Source organism: Verticillium alfalfae, genomic scaffold (assembly GCF_000150825.1).
Source record: "Verticillium alfalfae VaMs.102 supercont1.11 genomic scaffold, whole genome shotgun sequence".
NCBI lineage: Eukaryota > Fungi > Ascomycota > Sordariomycetes > Glomerellales > Plectosphaerellaceae > Verticillium > Verticillium alfalfae.
The window spans coordinates 671,241-688,639 of NW_003315028.1; the positions used below are offsets into that span (position 1 = coordinate 671,241).

General features: G+C 56.3%; 7 protein-coding genes across 7 annotated transcripts in view; 3 read left to right on the plus strand and 4 right to left on the minus strand.

Moving 5' to 3' along the window:
• VDBG_08025 (mannose-1-phosphate guanyltransferase) overlaps positions 1-613 on the plus strand; it is a gene marked incomplete at both ends in the record, with an annotated part of 1,391 nt that extends 778 nt beyond the window's left edge. Inside the window, one exon of the mRNA XM_003001720.1 lies at positions 5-613. Within this exon, the coding sequence (XP_003001766.1) occupies positions 5-613 (609 nt within the window). The remainder of the gene's footprint in view (positions 1-4) is intronic.
• A 1,298-nt stretch (positions 614-1,911) lies between these two features.
• Positions 1,912-3,792, minus strand: VDBG_08026 (glycerol kinase; the record flags this gene model as incomplete). The annotated part of the gene is made up of 3 exons (XM_003001721.1): positions 1,912-2,408; positions 2,464-3,482; positions 3,551-3,792. 3 exons carry the CDS (start codon positions 3,790-3,792, stop codon positions 1,912-1,914), a joined length of 1,758 nt encoding a protein of 585 aa, XP_003001767.1.
• Positions 3,793-5,796: 2,004 nt separating this feature from the next.
• VDBG_08027 (methylene-fatty-acyl-phospholipid synthase) lies at positions 5,797-6,697 on the minus strand (the record flags this gene model as incomplete). The annotated part of the gene is made up of 4 exons (XM_003001722.1): positions 5,797-6,311; positions 6,390-6,406; positions 6,459-6,498; positions 6,596-6,697. The coding sequence occupies 4 exons, from the start codon at positions 6,654-6,656 to the stop codon at positions 5,968-5,970; spliced, it is 462 nt and encodes a 153-aa protein (XP_003001768.1).
• A 332-nt stretch (positions 6,698-7,029) lies between these two features.
• On the minus strand, positions 7,030-8,861 carry VDBG_08028 (conserved hypothetical protein; the record flags this gene model as incomplete). Its single annotated transcript, XM_003001723.1, has 3 exons — positions 7,030-8,337; positions 8,391-8,553; positions 8,607-8,861. The coding sequence occupies 3 exons, from the start codon at positions 8,859-8,861 to the stop codon at positions 7,190-7,192; spliced, it is 1,566 nt and encodes a 521-aa protein (XP_003001769.1).
• Positions 8,862-9,809: 948 nt separating this feature from the next.
• Positions 9,810-13,685, plus strand: VDBG_08029 (conserved hypothetical protein; the record flags this gene model as incomplete). The annotated part of the gene is made up of 3 exons (XM_003001724.1): positions 9,810-10,076; positions 10,137-11,694; positions 11,747-13,685. The coding sequence occupies 3 exons, from the start codon at positions 9,810-9,812 to the stop codon at positions 13,651-13,653; spliced, it is 3,732 nt and encodes a 1,243-aa protein (XP_003001770.1).
• A 170-nt stretch (positions 13,686-13,855) lies between these two features.
• Positions 13,856-15,136, minus strand: VDBG_08030 (conserved hypothetical protein; the record flags this gene model as incomplete). The annotated part of the gene is made up of 1 exon (XM_003001725.1): positions 13,856-15,136. The coding sequence occupies one exon, from the start codon at positions 15,134-15,136 to the stop codon at positions 13,856-13,858; it is 1,281 nt and encodes a 426-aa protein (XP_003001771.1).
• Positions 15,137-16,412: 1,276 nt separating this feature from the next.
• The window catches only part of VDBG_08031 (alpha-L-rhamnosidase), a gene marked incomplete at both ends in the record, with an annotated part of 2,264 nt that continues 1,277 nt past the window's right edge, over positions 16,413-17,399 (plus strand). Inside the window, 2 exons of the mRNA XM_003001726.1 lie at positions 16,413-16,766; positions 16,826-17,312. Of these exons, the coding sequence (XP_003001772.1) occupies positions 16,413-16,766; positions 16,826-17,312 (841 nt within the window). The remainder of the gene's footprint in view (positions 16,767-16,825; positions 17,313-17,399) is intronic.

Below are 17,399 nucleotides of genomic sequence, written 5' to 3' on the forward strand. Positions count from 1 at the left end.
TGAGAAGCCTGTCGAGTTCGTCGGTACCCGCATCAACGCCGGCATGTACATTCTCAACACCTCCGTGCTCAAGCGCATCGAACTGCGCCCTACCTCCATCGAGCAAGAGACCTTCCCTGCCATTGTCCGCGACGGCCAGCTCCACAGCTTCGACCTTGAGGGCTTCTGGATGGATGTTGGTCAGCCCAAGGATTTCCTCACCGGTACCTGTCTGTACCTGTCGTCACTCACCAAGAAGGGCTGCAAGGAGCTGGCCCCTGCGTCCGAGTCTTACGTCCACGGCGGCAACGTTCTGATCGACCCCTCCGCCAAAATCGGCAAGCACTGCCGTATTGGTCCCAATGTCACCATCGGCCCTGGTGTCGTCATCGGCGACGGTGTCCGTCTCCAACGCTGCGTTCTGCTATCTGGTTCCAAGGTCAAGGACCACGCCTGGGTGAAGAGCACCATTGTCGGCTGGAACAGCACTGTCGGCAAGTGGGCCCGTCTCGAGAACGTCACGGTGCTGGGAGACGATGTCACCATTGCTGATGAGATTTACGTCAACGGCGGCAGCGTTCTTCCCCACAAGAGCATCAAGGCCAACGTTGATGTGCCTGCCATCATTATGTAAATGTTCCATGTGTTGCTGGCACCGGCATCGAAAACGAACCAACGGCGAAGATGTGGCAGACTTGCCCTGCTCGTACTTCTCCAGCTTCTCTTCTCACCACACTCTTGCAAATCATCACTCTTAATCATTCAGAACACAACTCCACTCTCGAGAGCAGACGAGGAATCCATAATCCGAAAATATCAAGGAAACGTGATCCATAGCGACGACAACACGTGCTGCTCTAGCACTCGGCGCGTCAAAAGGGGAAAGGAAAAAGCGGCGGGGTTGAGGCACAAATGGTACTCTCAGTCCGTTCTCTCGACGTCCTCTTCGGTTCATGCTTTGATTTCCTGTCATCTCGCCTGGATTGTATGGACTTGTATGTATAGCAGGCACTCGCACTTTTTTTGGACCTTTCTTGGAAGCGTGTTTTTTTCCCTCGGAACGGAAAAAAAGGGGGGGTGGGGAAACCGGCACGAAAGACGACACACGGGGGAGAGGAGGAGCGACCAATGGCAAAAAAAAAAGTGTGATACCCATCGGCGTGGGTTTGCTTCCAAAATTCTTGTTGTCTGAGCCTCAGGTGAGAAGGGGGGTTCATCTGTCTGAATGGCCTCCGCCACTCACTACAACTGCCTCGCAGTGCGGTCTGGAAATGAGGTCGGATGCGACCATTTACTTGATGGTCCAAATTTTCTTGGTGTTCTTGTATCACCTACTATCTGCAGACACGGTTAGATGTGACAGGCAAACAAACCACAGATACCCGGCATGATGAATGAAAAGGAAATAAAACAAAAGGGATCAAACAACGTTACTAGTCCGCAGCAACGGGAGAACTTGAGAGAACTTGCTACGCTTGTAATGCTCTGACGTCTAACTTGTCTAACTGCTCTCTGCCTTTCGAGCAGCTCCTGCCCAGCCATACCAATCCTGCCATGCTGGCCTCGAGCCAGCTGCGCCAAAACACCAAGCCAAACACCCAATCACATCGATCCCAACGCCTCCGCCGACAAGGTCTACGCTGCCATGGCGACATCCGCCCTGTCACGGTCCTCCGCTTCGATCCGCGCCTTCTTGCGAGCACACTTCTCAGCCGCGGCATCTAGGTACCGCTTGCGGACCGCTGACCACTGCTCTTCCACGGCGGTTAGGTACAGTCCATACTCGGGCCATGCCGCCCCGTTCTTCAAGGAGGGCTCGTCTTCTGGCACGACGCGCCGAAACTTGCCCTTGACCCACCACTGCTTAAGGCACCCTAACTCCGCTTCAGGGTCCAACACGTCTGAATCTCCGTTCTGCACATGGGTTGCTTCCTAGTTCATGTGCTCCAAGTCGAACGGAGCATCCTCCTCGCTGGAGGAGACGGACTGTTCTTTAGAAGAAGCAGTCGCATCCTCATCCGTAGCCCATCCGCGACTCATCTGTACGGCCTGACCCCACTTTCGGTACATCTTTTCGTATTCAGCCTTCTTCTCCGCGTTGGGCTCGAACCTCCGAGTACCCTGCTTGCGTGCGTTCATAGCAATCAGCTCGTCCATCGTCCAAGCACCGATGCCAGGGCCGGGCGGCGTAGGCGGCGCCGAGAGCCGGAATCTCGTGCATGGCGGACGATCAATGGGAATGCCACTGATGTCAGCCTGGGACTGCATGCACAGGTCTGAGTTGGACAGACCGCCATCAACGGCAAGAGAGTCGAGATGACTTCCAGATTGCTTAGCCATGGCGTCAAGGATGGCCTTTGCCTGATAGCATGTGGCATCGAGAGTTGCTCGTGCGATATGTCCCTTTTGTGTGAACTGAGTGAGACCGACTGATGACACATTAGTATTCAAAAAATTGGCACAACGGGGGCTTGGGTAACTTACAAAGCGTGCCTCGAGCATCATCGATCCAGTATGGTGCAAGCAAGCCGCTGAAAGCAGTGACAAAAACTACACCGCCCGAATCGGGCACTGAGTTCGCCAGCGCATTAATATCATGGGCATCGTTGCCAAGACCCAGGTTCTTGACCAGAAACTTGACACCTGATCCCGCTGTCGCGATACTACCTTCGAGTGCATATGTTGCCTGGCGAAACTCGCCCGTCGTCGCAAAATCGTATGCCACGGTGCTAATGAGGCCCGAACCAGAACCGCGAAGATCCGGCCTCTCCTTACCAACATTGTACAGAAGGAAGCAGCCGGTGCCGTATGTGTTCTTGGCCTGACCTGGTGCAAAGGCACATTGTCCAACCAGAGCCGCGGATTGGTCCCCAAGACAGCCCGTGATACGAACACCCTCAAGCGGACCGGAAAAAATACTGCCAAAGGCGTTCGGATCAGACGATGAAACGATCCGTGGCAGCCTCAGGGGGTGTTTGTCGAGGCCAAAGGTTTGAATGATGCTATCCTCCCAGTGTAGGGTCCTCAAGTTCATAAGCATGGTGCGAGAGGCGTTGGTGGAATCGGTGACATGGACAGGCTCCTTGGCCTTGGAGCCGCCATTGAGGCAGTACACAAGCCAGGTATCGACGGTGCCAAACATGAGGTGACCATCTTCCCAGACCTGACGGACCTCGTCAACGTTATTCAGCAGCCATGATAGCTTGATGGCCGATGGATATGTCGAGACAGGCAGACCAGTTAGATCAGAGATCGTCTTGCTTGTTGCCTGCTCGTTGATTTGACGTGCCTTATCCGCCGTGCGCGTGTCTGACCAGACGATGGCGTTGTGGAGAGTCTCGCCGGTGCGATCGTCCCAGACGATGGTGGTCTCCCGTTGGTTGGTAATACCTATGGCTTTCAGGTCGTCTTTCGTGTGACCGAGTTCTACAAAGTCGGCAAACGCAGCCTCCATACACGTCGTGACGCTGTGGAGCAATTCTTTGGGATCATGCTCATGCCACCTGTGATTGTCGGGTCAGTAAGGTGTCCGTCCATATTGTCATGATTCGTGATCCCATAGATGACTGACCCGGGGTGCGGGTGATGGTTCTCGATCTCGAGCTGGTGTTTCGCTACAGGCTCACCAGTGGCAACCTCAAAGATGATGAAGCGAGTAGAGGTTGTGCCTTGGTCAATGGCGCCGATGAAACCGCGCTTGCTGGCATCCTCTACACCGTTGGCCAAACCGCTGGCGGCACCATTGACAGTTTCATCGCGAACCCCGTTAGTGAGGCCATGGGATGTACCATTGATTTGTGTGCGATCCGCCATGATGAACGTCTTCTAACAGGGATCAAACTCCTTTGCGCCGGGGAATAGGGACCAGCCCTTGTTTGGCTGGCTAGTATGTAAGATGAAGAAACTGTAAGACTGGCTCTTGAAGAAGAAATTCCGGATAGTGATGATCGTCAGTGGACCGTGGGTATGCTGGTGCGTTGAGGGAAGAATGGGAAGCGAGAGACAAGAATGGCACGTCGAGGAAAATGCGTCACGGCGACCACATTTCACGGCAGCGACTACTCCCCCCCCTCCACATCGCCGCAACTCGAGACGAGCAAGTGACACTCACCCCACAGCAGTCCACCCCCAAAGGCTGGGACATGCTTTCCCGTCCCGTGGCGCCCCTTGTTGACCTCCAAAAACCCTCAAGGAGGATAGACTCGGTGGGGGTCCGCGACTCGTCGAGAAGGTCTCGACATTCCGCCCGTTCGGATTGAAAAAGGTTGCTTTGCTCCCCAAGAGCTCGATCGATTCAGGGTCTGGGCGGGTGCCGATGGTCGGGATGATGTCAGAAACGGCGAGGCCATTGGCGGATTAATTGAGGGGTTATTGTCTCTGTCCCTGGCTAGCCACTTCAAGCCGTGCTCGGCGATTCGGCTGGCTCGGTGAGTGCCGGTGGAGGTCTGAAGGGTTGGTGGGTCACCTTAGCATCCTTGGAGAGATCCCACGCAATGGGGTGGCCGATCCGGTGCTGCCGATCGGTGTCATCTTTGAGAATTGCTTTGTGGTTCAATGGTCAAAGGTGAGGTGGATCTGTCCTTGTTTCCTTCTGAAGTGCTCCAGCAGACGGTAGAAGGCGTTGGTGGCCTGGTGACTATAACATAGGGGTCTGACAACGTCAATCAGGTCCAACGCCGAAATATGACATCAGATTGCCGCATGATGCTTTAGTTTCGCTGGCCGAGTCTTTCTTTGTCAAAGACTTCAGTGAGAGGTGGAGCAGCCGTTTAATCCGAAGGACTGGATTTATTTGCGGCCTTATAAGATAACAATCCACTAGCTACCATGGGTACCTAGGTACCTTACACTGAAAGTCCTTTCAGCATCTGCCATTCATCGTCAGCCAGCCAGAGGAATAAAAAAACCCCATGTGCTTCAAAGACACCAACATCCATCCAGGCCTAGTCCATCCTCAAACTTCGGACGTCACACATGATTGCCGGCATGGAATGGATTCCGTCTTTTCCTCGTGCTTGGCGCCAGGGCGGTCCGTCGTCGTGCTATTAGCAGCCGGGCCATGGCAGCTCGGTGTCTGCTCGCCATTCTGACCCCCACTTTCGGCCAACGCATCGCAGCCCAGGCGACAAGGCTATTTTGTGAGCGCATTTGTCACATATATTCTGCCCTCGTGCCCTTCCTCGTCCGCCCCATGCCGTTGTGCACCTGGTTGTGCAAATGAAAGGGCGCTTGGTCTGAAACCGCTCAGCATTTCAGGCATCATCACGAAGGGAAAAAAAGTATGACGACAGTGGTCGCGACGGGTTGTCGCAACTACTATACTGTGACTGTTGTGGAGTGAAGCTATCTAATCCGGCAATCTTTCTTTGCCTCTCTTTCCCGTTTTGTCCCTTGTGCTCCGAAGCACACCCAAGCAACCGCCTCCCCCGCGGCTTCTCCGGGCATCCGCAGCCACTTCTCTTTGTTGAAGGCTGTCCTCGACCCCGACCTTTCCCCACCACTATCATCAACATCCCTTCCGCTCTCCAATTCGACACTAAAATTGTCCCCCAGTCTCCGGCCCGTCGTTGACATGTCAAGGAACCCGACAGCGGCGGTGAAGCCTCTGTCCCGTGATGCTGGGACCGATCTGTCTCGGGCGGCGCGTCCTAGGAGTCTGTACGTGAAGATCTACTCCTACAGGGCGAGCGATCATCGCCCGCGCGGGGTGAAAAGCCCTCCCTCGCGCCAAAGGGCGTCTGGTCCCGCCCTCTGACGCGGCAACCACCATAGCTGTTGAAGCTGGCCACCCTCTCGGGCCTCATTTACCGCACCTTCTTGGCCTCCTTGCCAGGGCCGGCGGCGGCCCTCTCGCGGTCGCGCTTGGCGTAGATGCCGGCGGTGAAGGGGTTCTCATAGCGCAGGGCGACGGTGTAGACGGTCAAGACCCAGAGGGTGAGCAGGATGCCGGCGGGGCTTGCCGTACAGCAGCGCCGTGCCCGAGGAAGCTCATGGTGGAGCCGTTGTACATGGGCGCGTCCCGTGACGCTGAAGGGAAAGCCGGTCACAATGTCGTCCATGAGGATGCCAAAGTAGTCGCCGAGGAAAGGTGCCCGTGATGCCGAGGCGGTAGGTCGACGTGATGACGAGCACGTTGCCGGCGGCGAGGAGGGCATAGCCCGCGTAGTTGGCGAGGTCGGTATCAAGCGCTGGGTGCGTGGGCTGGTGGCGCAGCGCGCGCTCGTAGAGGCCGTCGCGGAAGAGGCCGAGCAAGAAGATGGTTGCGGCGAGGGCGTAACACGCCGTCTGCGAGCGGCCGCCAAAGAGCTTCGTTAGGAGCTTGTTGTTGTATTCTATCAGCGCCGAGCGGGGATGGTCAGTTCTCGGTTAGATCGTGGTACTGCCTGGTGAGGTCGAGCGACCCTACGCACCTTGTCTCGCAACGATGCTGGAATCATGTTAGCCAGGTCCATGCGGGATCAAGAGAACTGAATACTGACTTCCAGAAAAGAGGGTTGAACATGATCGCACAGGCAGACGCTGTTCATGCCTCGTCAATAAGAGCTTCCCCAGACTTTTGGCCCAAGCTCCCAGCGGGCGAGCACCACGCAGGTACGTCATGGGGTTCTCCACGTACCAAAGAGGGACTTCTGGTTGAAGTCGACCAGAGCTGGACTGACATTCTCGACGGGTGCCATCTTCGAAGACAATTTAAGTGGTAGAGTAACGGGGGTTCATGCAAGTTTCTAGGAGGGAAAGAGGTGTAGATGGCATGAAGGCAGGGGAGAAGAGAAAGGAAAGGGTTTCGGTTATGGGAGCTTGAGGGTTACCCACTTTTAAGTGTGATCGCTTCCAGCCTGTCCAGGGTGGTGTTTGGCTGGCTCTTCTGCACTGTTGCGAACATTCACGTGGCCTGAGCACCATCCATGCCACTGGCAACAATCGGCTCAAGTGAGCTAGCTGTTTTCCATCTGGTCACCCAACTCCCACTGCTGTGTTGTCAGTGCTGGACACGAGCCCGGATGGAAAGCCAAAATGTTCGAAAAGTCACCATTTGATACAATCCTAGTCTCCAAGTTGAAACTGAGAGTTACGATTTGACTGTATGTATGTCTCGAAGAGGTACTGCTTACCACTGATCCTTAACGCCTCGCTCCCAGAAATAAGAATAATGCCTGACAAAGACGCCCCGTGAACCGACGCCAACTTCATATCACATCAGAGACCGTCGCTACCTTCGGTTTCTGGTCTTCTTCGTCGACGTGCCAGTCTCCTCCTCTTCCTCGTCCTGACCCTTCTTCAAGTCTTCCGTCAATCCCCACTCCTCCTTGTCATACCAGTCCTCGCCATCAGACATATCACGATTTGGCCCACAGTGGGCCTCCGCCTTGGACCACTGAAGCACGGTTTTGCGTAGTCGGTCGGCCTTCAGGAGGCCTTCGTGCAACTTCTCCGCTCCCCGGCAGACCTCTTCCTGTTTCTGCACATAAAGTGCGACGAGCTGTCGCATATCGTTGGCCTCGTCCACAGAAAGGCCTCCTCGATCCGGCTCGGCATTGGCTGGTGACTGGTAGAGTGGGTGAATGAAGATATCCTCGAGAAGTTCCGACACCACAGACATAGCTTCACTGCCATTGCTGGCTTTAACCGTGAGTCCAGAATGCGGCAGCGAAGTTCTCGGAGGCCCATCTGCATGTGCGTTCAAATGGCCATTTGTGGCGGGCGCTGGTTCATTGCCATTGCTATTGCCAGTGCCGTTGACGTGCTCGCTGTTCTCGCCCGAGGGCTTTTGCACAACTGGCGGATTCCCCGGGCGGTTCGGCACTGCACCATCTCCATTTGTTATCGCGACTGCGGCGTCTGGCTCGGGTTTGTCGTCCGTCTGAGGCACCGGCTCTAAATCGTCCTTGGTGTCTTGCGGGTTCTCCGTAATCGTTTCATCCGGATCAACCATCGAGACATCCCCCTCCCCTGTTCCTGCTGTCGTCAGGTCTCCCGTCTGATCGCCGCCTGCAGACCTCTCGTGGCTATCGAGAGTCTTGCTCAGTGTGGTTTCGTCGTTGGCAACAGCAGCTCCGGGTTCGCTGGCATTTTGTGCGACAGCTACCTCCGGAATTTGTTGGGCTCGGAGGGGAGCAAAATGGTCGTTCGCAAACAGGCCAACATCGTCCGAGCCGAGCATCAATTCGCAGGGGGCCCATGTGTGGTCGCCAACGAGTCTGGTAAAGAGGTGCTTGATTCGCCACAGAGATTTGTTTTCCTTCCGCATGATGTCGCAGCTCTGATCCGTGAGGCCAGTAAGAGTTTTTGAGACGAAGGGTTTTGAAATGGTAGGATGTGTCGGAAGATCGGTCGAAGCTGTGAGGGGCGCGAGAAGTTCTGCGAAAGAGGATTAGTGTTGTTCTTTCGGTCGGGTATGAAGCGGCACGCACGTTCAAGGCGGACGTTGTTATAAGGGTCGAACTCGGCGGCGGCGGCGATAGCGTCCTGGGCGCGCTCGTCGTCGTCGTCACTCTCGACCTCGTAGCCCTCATCATCGACAATGGGAGCATTGCGATGGATGATGTAGCGCTGCTGGCCGGCGTACTCAACCTCCTATTCGCTGTTAGAGTTGGCCGGCATCAATCGTAGGGTGACAAGAAAAAAACTTGCCTCTTTGTAGACTTCGGGGCCAGAAGGAGGTACAAGCTGGCCCTGTGCGCAAATAGAGCTCGCTCTGAGCTGTGCGCGATGCTGTATGTCGATTTCGTGTCGATTCCTCTACGCAAGGAAGCGGTTAGCGACGCCGACGTAATTGCTGGGACACAGAACAAAGTTGGGTAGGCCGGACCGTATGCTGTTCGCTTCATAGCTTTCTTCATCGCAGCGACTGTTTCGCTTATGATTGCTTGTTGCGAAGCCATCGCAGAAATGGGTGCCCCAGGGCAGTGTTTTCGGAGGGTGTCGTGGGGTGGTCGTGACGGGAGGTAGATCGGGGGAGCCCAGGCGACGATTGTCGCAAGACGCCCAGAGTGTGGGGAAGCGTTTGTGTGTCTTGCGGGAAAAGTTGCGAGAATAAGATGGATGATCGGAGTACGAAGCAGTGCTTCTAATGGGGCGTTGTCGTGACGGTGAGGTGTGGGGGAAACACAGGTCTCAATCTCTGCGCACAATGCTATGACGAGGCGAGGCAGGAAGAAGAGCACGACAAGTGGACGATGCACGGAAAGAGAGACAGACACTGACCGCGAGGCTGCAAGCTCAAAGCCTATCCAGGCTGTCTCATGAGCGCATGTCCCGCTGTACAGCCAATCAGAGGCGCGCCCCTCATTGGCGCACCCAAAGCACTTTAGGAGATAACGCCAGTCCCGATACGGGGCCTTTCAGCTGGCAGTGTCCCACAGCGGCCCGCTGGACACATCGATAACCAGGCCCTCACTGTAAAGCTCCCTCTGCGCGGTCAGGTACGCCTGCTTGGTCTGCAAGGAGTAGAGTTCCACTTCAATGGGGTTAGCGCCGGGCTTAGCTAGGCGTGGGTAGTAGGACCTGTGATGGCTGTCCAAGTGGGCTGTCGCATTCACTGCATCAGACCCCCAGGCGACCAACACTCGTCAGCGTCTTTGGAGGACCTCTCGTTCTAAGGGACAAATACGAATAAAGCAGCAGCTTCGATTGCGCTGCCATCTGGCTTTCGGATTGTGTAGGGCATCCTAGTCTGAACTGTATGTGTACCCAAGGTCTTGAACCGACTTCTCGTTCGTTTCTGTCCTAACCCAATACTCTCAGATTGATAGATACGATTCGTGTCATTACCTTGCCGACCGACAAATCCAAACTTTCGGTATCCTTTACAAACCTGTTTTGTTGCCAGCATGGACGGCTATCCAGCTGGGAGCCTGGACCACAACCTCCCATTCCTCGTCGTTGCCGGATTGACCGAGGCTCCAGCAAATGCGCTACCCTTTGACAACGAGCTGAAAGACCAGGGAGTTCTGTTACAGTCGCAGCTGCCCTCTCTAGAAACGAAGGAGGCCGAGGCGCTGAGGGAATACATTGCCGGCCAGGATGCAGGGGACCAGCCATGGAATCCTCAGCTTGCTACCAAGCCCTACAAGTTCAGGGTTGCATTCACAGGCAGGGTAGCTCAACCCATCATATACCTCTGGTCTTGTATTGTCGCCGGTTCTGACGCTGTGTAGTCTTTTGTGCTGCCTCCTCGCCGAGCCCGGCTGCCCGATGGTATCGAAACACCCGAGTTCCCCCCGGTTTTACACTCGCCATTTTCGCCGCTGAGCCCCATCTCCCCTCTATACCCCGATGGGTTGATCGATGCGCAATGGATTCAGAAGCATCAGCAGATGGTGCCCAGTGTGTATCTGTGCTTCTACACGCTCACATCCGACACATCTATGGCTACCCTGAACGATAACCAATTGAAGAAGGATATCAACATACTGAGGCTAGCGCTGACCCAGTCAGGCTACAAGACTCGCCTGGTTGTTGCTCTGCTGAGTGACGACTCTGAGTCGCCCCCGTCCTTGTCTGAAGATATTCAAGAAAGGCTAGAAAACATTCGGAGAGGTGTGGCGATGGATCCGAAGTCGTTCTTCTACATCCCGACCCAGGACTCTTTCACAGAGTTAGAGCAGACCACCGACAGTATCCTGTCGACCATTTACTCCCACTCGATCGAGTACTACCGCGATCTTGGACGCCATGCTAGGAAGAAGCGCACCCGCGGCGTGACCCCTCAGCCCACAGTACCCCCGACGAGTGGCACATCGCAGACGTTGACACTGCAGGACTGCAACGTTCGCTACGACTTCAAGGCCGGTGTCTTTGCCGAATTTCGTCAGGAGATGGATTCGGCGTTGAGATCATATGATCAGGCATACGAGGGGGTTTTGAGCGAGGATGTTATGGACATGATCCCAAGTTGGAGCCCACGGTGGAATGAAGCACGCCTTCTCACCGATGTCATCACGATTCGAGCAATTCGATGCTCCTTATGGAATGGACAGACGACTTCGGCCGTACGGAGATGGCGTGCCCACCGTGATCGCATTGCAGACTTTGTCGACCGGCGCGGGCGCGGCACAAATAACTACGGTTGGGAAGCGTGGGAGTCGAGATGGGCACTTGTCATGGTGAATCTGATCGACAAGGCGGAACTGGCGCAGCTGGCGCCACCCACACTGTCCCTGTACATTCAGCCAGAAAAGGTTGTCATGGGCGAGCGACTTCAACCATGGGAGATGCTCCACCACACAGGCTACTGGTATCGAGATGCAGCTCGTCACTTGCATTCTCGTCGTGCGTTGGCCCATGCGATATCCGAGGAGCATCGTCGAATCCCGGACTCAAAGCCTGAAGGTGCGAATGCGACCAATAACGCGTACAGTTATGATACGTATCTCTGCCCTGCACCGTATGAGGAGTCGCCTCTTGATGGCCAAGGCACGAACCATGCGCAACTAATCATAGACTGTCTGATGGCCGCAAGAGCTGAGTTCCAGGTCCGCAGGCAGCATCGCGTGTCGGCGGAGCTGTCACTTGATTGTGCCAGAGAGATGGCCCGCTTGAAAGCCTGGGACGACGTCGTCGCATTGTTAAGGCCTCTCTGGGTGGACATGTCATTCCGAAGCGAGGGATGGTTGGATATTGCTGAAGACCTCAGCTGGCTATTGAGGGCTGCTGCTGCCAAGGTTGGGCTCGGGGACCTTGTTGTCTCCATTGACTGGGAGCTCTTGAACAAAAGTGAGTTCACCTGCCCGTTCACAACCCGATATGCATATCTGACTGGCTGTAGACTTCACGCGGCGGCCAAACTGGCCATACGACATGGCGAAGTCTCTCGATGGTGTCAACGTCAAGTCGAAGCCGATTGTGTCTTTAAGCGATGACAATATGACGTCTTTCGTCTCAGCATCATTCGTTTTCAAAACCGAAGAGGGCAAAGCTGGCGAAACGTGTCAAGCACAGCTTGCCGTCACGTCAACTGCTTTCCCAGACTCTGCACCAATAGTTTTGAAGCAACTGCGAGTAAATTTCGCGGGAAGCTTGCAAACGATCACCCTCGATCATTCTATCGAGGAGAAGACGAAGGGCACGATGAAGAAGCACAACGCGTCGCTAGCCGCCATAGCTCTTGTAGAGACGACAGGTCCAGAATCAGAAGACGTGGAAGAGGCCGAGCGGGGCTCCGTCCTCAATGGTCAAGCTGATCTGGAGATCAAGCCAGGCTGCACGTCAGTGTATGAGATGGCGATACCGCTGCGCGAATCCGGCGAGGCGCGCGCTGCATCTGTCGTACTGAACTTCGATACGGATGCGTTCACCCTCGATTACACCATTGGTTTCCAGGCGGCGAATGTGGCCGATGTCTGGTTTGGTCCCTCGCTATCAAAGAGACGCATACCGCGTTTGAGCTCACATGCCATCCATGTGCAGCCTAAGCCACCCAAGATGGAAATCCGGCGAAGCGCCATCCTCCAGCAATACTATGCCAACGAATCGATTGAGCTACCACTCGATATTTTTAACGCCGAAGATACAGATGCAACGGCCAAGCTAGAGCTCCATGTGTTTGGCGAGCACATACCTGCCCTTCGCGTGCAAGTCGACGGACTGGAAGAACAAAGCGTGAAGGCTGCCAAGGAAGAGTCGAGATTTCAGGGCCTTGTTCTCGGTAGCATCGATGCCTCGCAGTCGAAGCGAGCTGTGCTGCACCTCAGCCCCTCTGATGCGCCGACTTCGTATGACATCACTGCCAGGGTTGGCTATCACCTAGCCACAGATCCTGCAACACCAATCATACAGGTCATGACGTTCCAGGTCACCATTGTCAGCCCCTTTGAGGCAAACTACGACATAGTGCCCCGCCTTCACCCGGAGCCATGGCCGAGTCTCTTCGATTTCGAGGGCACCCCGGAAACAGTGGACCGTGAAGAGTTGATAGCTCATCCACGCGGACTAGCACAGCGATGGTCGCTCGTCTGTCATTACGCGTCATTCGCGACTGAGGACCTCCAAGTGGTCGAAATGGAAGCCAAAGTACTGTCGTGCCTCCCAGGGGCACGTGGTCATGCAGCTGGGCGGCCTGACCTTTCCCCAGCTGGGCTGATCATACCTCCCAAGTCGATGCAAGAAGTCAAATTTGACCTCATCGTTCAGAAATTGAGTCTCGACGACCGCGGCCCAGCCTCGCTCGATGTGGCCTTTGTCCTCCACTGGCGCCGGGGCACGGCCGACCCGAGCAGCCCCGTCAACACGACGACCATGTTGGTGCCGCGCTCCATTGTCCTCGGCACCGAACCCCGCGTACTGGCGTCCGTGTCCTACGTGAACGCTTCCACAGGACTCATGCACCTGGACGTGACGATCGAGAATGCATCCAGCCACTTCCTCACGTTTGGGCTGAGCCTTGAGCCGAGCGAAGAGTTTGCCTTTTCAGGGGCGAAACAGACGACGCTGCACGTGTTGCCAGTGAGCAGGCGAGCTGTTACGTACAGACTGCTGCCGCTGGTGAGGGGTACCTATGTACGGCCCAACCTGGCCGTCAGGGACAAGTACTTCCAGAAAGTGCTGCGGATCATCCCGACGGAGGGGATGAAGATTGACAAGGAGGGTTTGCTGCTGTGGGTGCCGCCGGCGGAGGGTCAACTAGAGGAGGAGGGGGAGGAGGAGGATGAAGAAGACGAGGAAGACGAAGCATAGAATATGAACAATGTCAACTGTATGTAATGATGATATTCAAAAAAACATGTGTGATCTTGTTCTCTTGGCCTTGTAACCAGTAGCCACAATCATGCCGCGCCCCCTACCCATCCTTCAATTTCTACAGCTGCCTCATGGGATGTACACAAAACTCCTGCACGCATAGAACGAGGCTATTCATCACGTCATCTACAGCACACTTTCAGATCTTGGCCTCCGTCTTGGTCTTGCCCGGCTTGGGCGGGCGCACGAGGCGCTTCTTCCACTCGTCCGACAGCTGTGTCTTCTCCTCGACGGTCTTCCTCGTCCAGGCCTCGTAGTCGGCCTGCTCCCGGCGCCAGCGCACCATCTCGCGACCGATCCAACCCGCGGCGTGGGCGGCGCACACGCCGGGCACCTCCATGGGCACGAGGTGTCCGTTGTCGGGCAGGGTGACGGCCTCCACGCGGCCGTCGCGGGCGCCGCCGCTGCCGCCGCCGCCGGTGCCGGTGAGGCGCATCTTCTCGTCGCGCAGCTCAGGCAGCGAGAGGTCGCTCGTGCCGCCGAAGAGGTAGAGGCAGCCGGGCCGCAGGTTGGGCAGGCGCACGAGCGTGTTGGCGCCCTCGGCGCGGTAGACGGGGTAGGTGACGAAGCCCTTGTTGAGGGCCGGGTCGAGGTCGGGGACGAGGTCGGGGCGCACGAGCGTCGTGCCGTCGGCGGCGTAGGCGTCCCAGCTCGGGCGGAAGTAGGTGAAGACCTCCTGGTGGCGGGTCGTCGCGAGGGTGACGTGGCCGGGCTCGGGGTAGAGCGGCGTCGGCGTGTCGCGTAGGCCGTGGGCAAGCCAGGCCTCGAGCACGCGCGGGTCCCAGGCGCGGTAGAAGGGGGACTTGGCGAAGGCGGCGCGGGCGGCGTCGCGCGAGGGCCAGAGGTCGCGCCGGCCGATGGACATGGCGGCCGGCGAGCGGGAGACGTCGCTTGTGGCGTTGGAGGACCAGCGCGAGATGACGGGGTCGAGGAGGATGACGGTCGAGAGCAGGCGCGGGTGCAGCAGGGCCAGGTTGGCAATGGCGTTGCCGCCAAAGGAGTGGCCGACGCCGACGAGAGGCTGCGGAGGACGCAGCGTGTTGACTATGTGCAGCATGTCGCGGGGATAGTCCAGCCAGCCCGGGTCGTTGCCGAGCAGGTGCTCGTTCAGAGGCGCCGAGGCGTTCTGCCAGGCGGCGTCCACGGCGATGATCTGGCGGATACGGAAGGGGGGGTTGGCCTTGGCCGCCTCTGCATGAAGATCGGCCCACATGGCCTCATAGAGCTCCTTGGGAAAGCCGTTGGCGTGGGCTGCGATTAGGGTCACATCACCAGGCTGCGGAGAGGTGTTGTCTTTTGGTGTGTAGATCTTGACGGCCAGACGAAGGGTCGACTCCTGGGAGGTGCTCAGAGCGTGAGGGAATTCGCGAATGTAGGCACCGGGCAGTATCTGCTCGGTGGTAGTAAAGGGGAACGACATGGTGGGAGATGGCGAATGAGGCGAGAATAGGTAGCTTGATGATAATACACAACCCGGCGCCTCAAGTTTGGGGCCTGGGCAGTAGCTTCCTGACACAGGGGAGCGCGGGATATTATGAGATCAAATGGAATTGACCAACAATGAGAGACAGAGCACGAGCAGATGTAAAAGGCCAATGCAAATGCTTTGCAGTGGTGTTGAAGAAGCGACGACGACGGCCGGTAGAAGTGAGGGTGAACCCATAGATGCCGAGGTTCGCTGCCGAACGACGCCGAACTTGAACGGTGAGCTTCGGTGTGCCGCCCTTGGCATCCGGGGAATCACATCACGTGCTGTCGTGTCCCGGACGATCGCAGATGACAGATGCCGATAAGAAATGGGGAAAGACCGAATGAGTCGTCATCCTTCCTCACTCCACTGGGAGGCACCTGCCCTGACTCATGTCACTTCCGTGTTACGTTCATGACACTGCAGCCAGACTTAAAAGTCCGAGTCCAACACCGGCCATAACCATCACCATCACCATCGTTTCGGACCTCAGTTGTACTTACAGATCCCTTTCATCCAGACAACGATAGACCTGCTCTGTGCCTTTTGACCTTTTCACACACGAGATGAAATCCCTTTTCAATTTCGCTCTTTCGCTCTTTCGCTCTGGGGCACTCGGCAAGTGCTGAGCGCACCACGCCTCTATGCAGACTCTCGTGTCGGAGAAATGCATAGCGCTTCGCTCTAGACAGACAAATACAATCTTATACCATATCACCTAATTACTCCGGAAGAAGATACGATGTCACCTTCTTGCGGGGTGGATCGCCCCAAGTCACTGCCAAAGTCCGGGGACATGCTTAACCCCGCCACTCGTTGCGTTGCCCATCAAGAAGCTGAAGCATTCAACCAGTGCATCCTCATTGGATGGCTTCCGCAAACCCACGGCTTGTACCGACTGAATCATCTACAAATGCCAGGCTTCTCCAAGAGATCTTCGGCCCTATTCCATCAGCCATCGAGCACACTCCTCGCCGTCTCTTGTCGCGACGCTTCAGATCATCATGATCATGCCGGACGATCAACGAGACGAGAACCCGAATCTTGCCCTCCTCGTCAGTGTAGCGGTAACAACTGGGAAAGAAGTATCGCCTTCAGCTGCCAACAAGCAGACTGCGAGATATGTCTCCTATAGATTGACCTGTGAAATTTCGACCCACGTCTCAACTCCTCCGGCCAGAGACCCCCAGATCAGATTCCAGCGGCGACCATTCTCAAACGGTGCAAAATGCGTCTATACGCGACCATATCAACTGCGGCCCTGATGCTGGCCTCAGTACCGACATCAACCGCCTCATTCTGTGGCGCTGTCAAGATCAGTCAGCTCAGCGTCGATGGCCGTACTGACGCGCCTCTCGGTCTCGGCAATCCTCGCCCTACTCTCGCATGGCAGATGATACAAACTCGAGACTGTCCCGAGTCTGATGACATATGCCCGGCCGACCGACGAACAGCCTACGAGATACAGGCGACCGCCACCGATGACGACCTACAGGCCGGCCACCTCATCTGGAAGAGTGGGAAGACTGAAGGCAACGAGCAAAATGTGCTGTTCGGCATCAACCTCACCTCCCGCGATACGGTCGCCTGGCGTGTCAAAGTCTGGGATGCTCTTGGGCAGCCCTCGGCCTGCTCGATCAGTCTGACTGGGACCGAGCCCGTTGGATCGACTATCCTGGCCGGAATAATAGCCAGCCACTGCCACTCTTTGTCCGCCCCTTCGACATTCCCAGCGGCAAAGTTGTCGCTGATGCCCGTCTGTACATCTCAGGAGTTTGCATGCACCACGCTACCGTCAATGGCGAGGATGCCACGGACGAGGTCCTGGCCCCTGGCTACTCCAACTACCAACTCTCCAGCGACTACCGCACCTACGATGTCATGAACGCTCTGAGGCCCAGCCCCAATGCTGTTGGCGTCAGCTTGGGCAACGGACCGGTTTACGTTCGTCGCAATGTTCGAAACCCGGCTGTTGGACGCAACGCCCCCTATTCTTGGTGGGAAAGCCAACTCATGGGCAACGGCACTCTTTCTGCCGATGTCACAACGGGAAGCAGCAATGTTCGATTGAGTTCTGTCGCTAGGTACAACATTGGCGGTTCAATCAATATTGATACAAGCGACGGTGGTAATCGGCTTGGAGTCGCGTGTCATCACGGCCATTGACACGATACCTTCATCATTCTTTCACTCCCGCGCTTGAGCAGTCGCACGA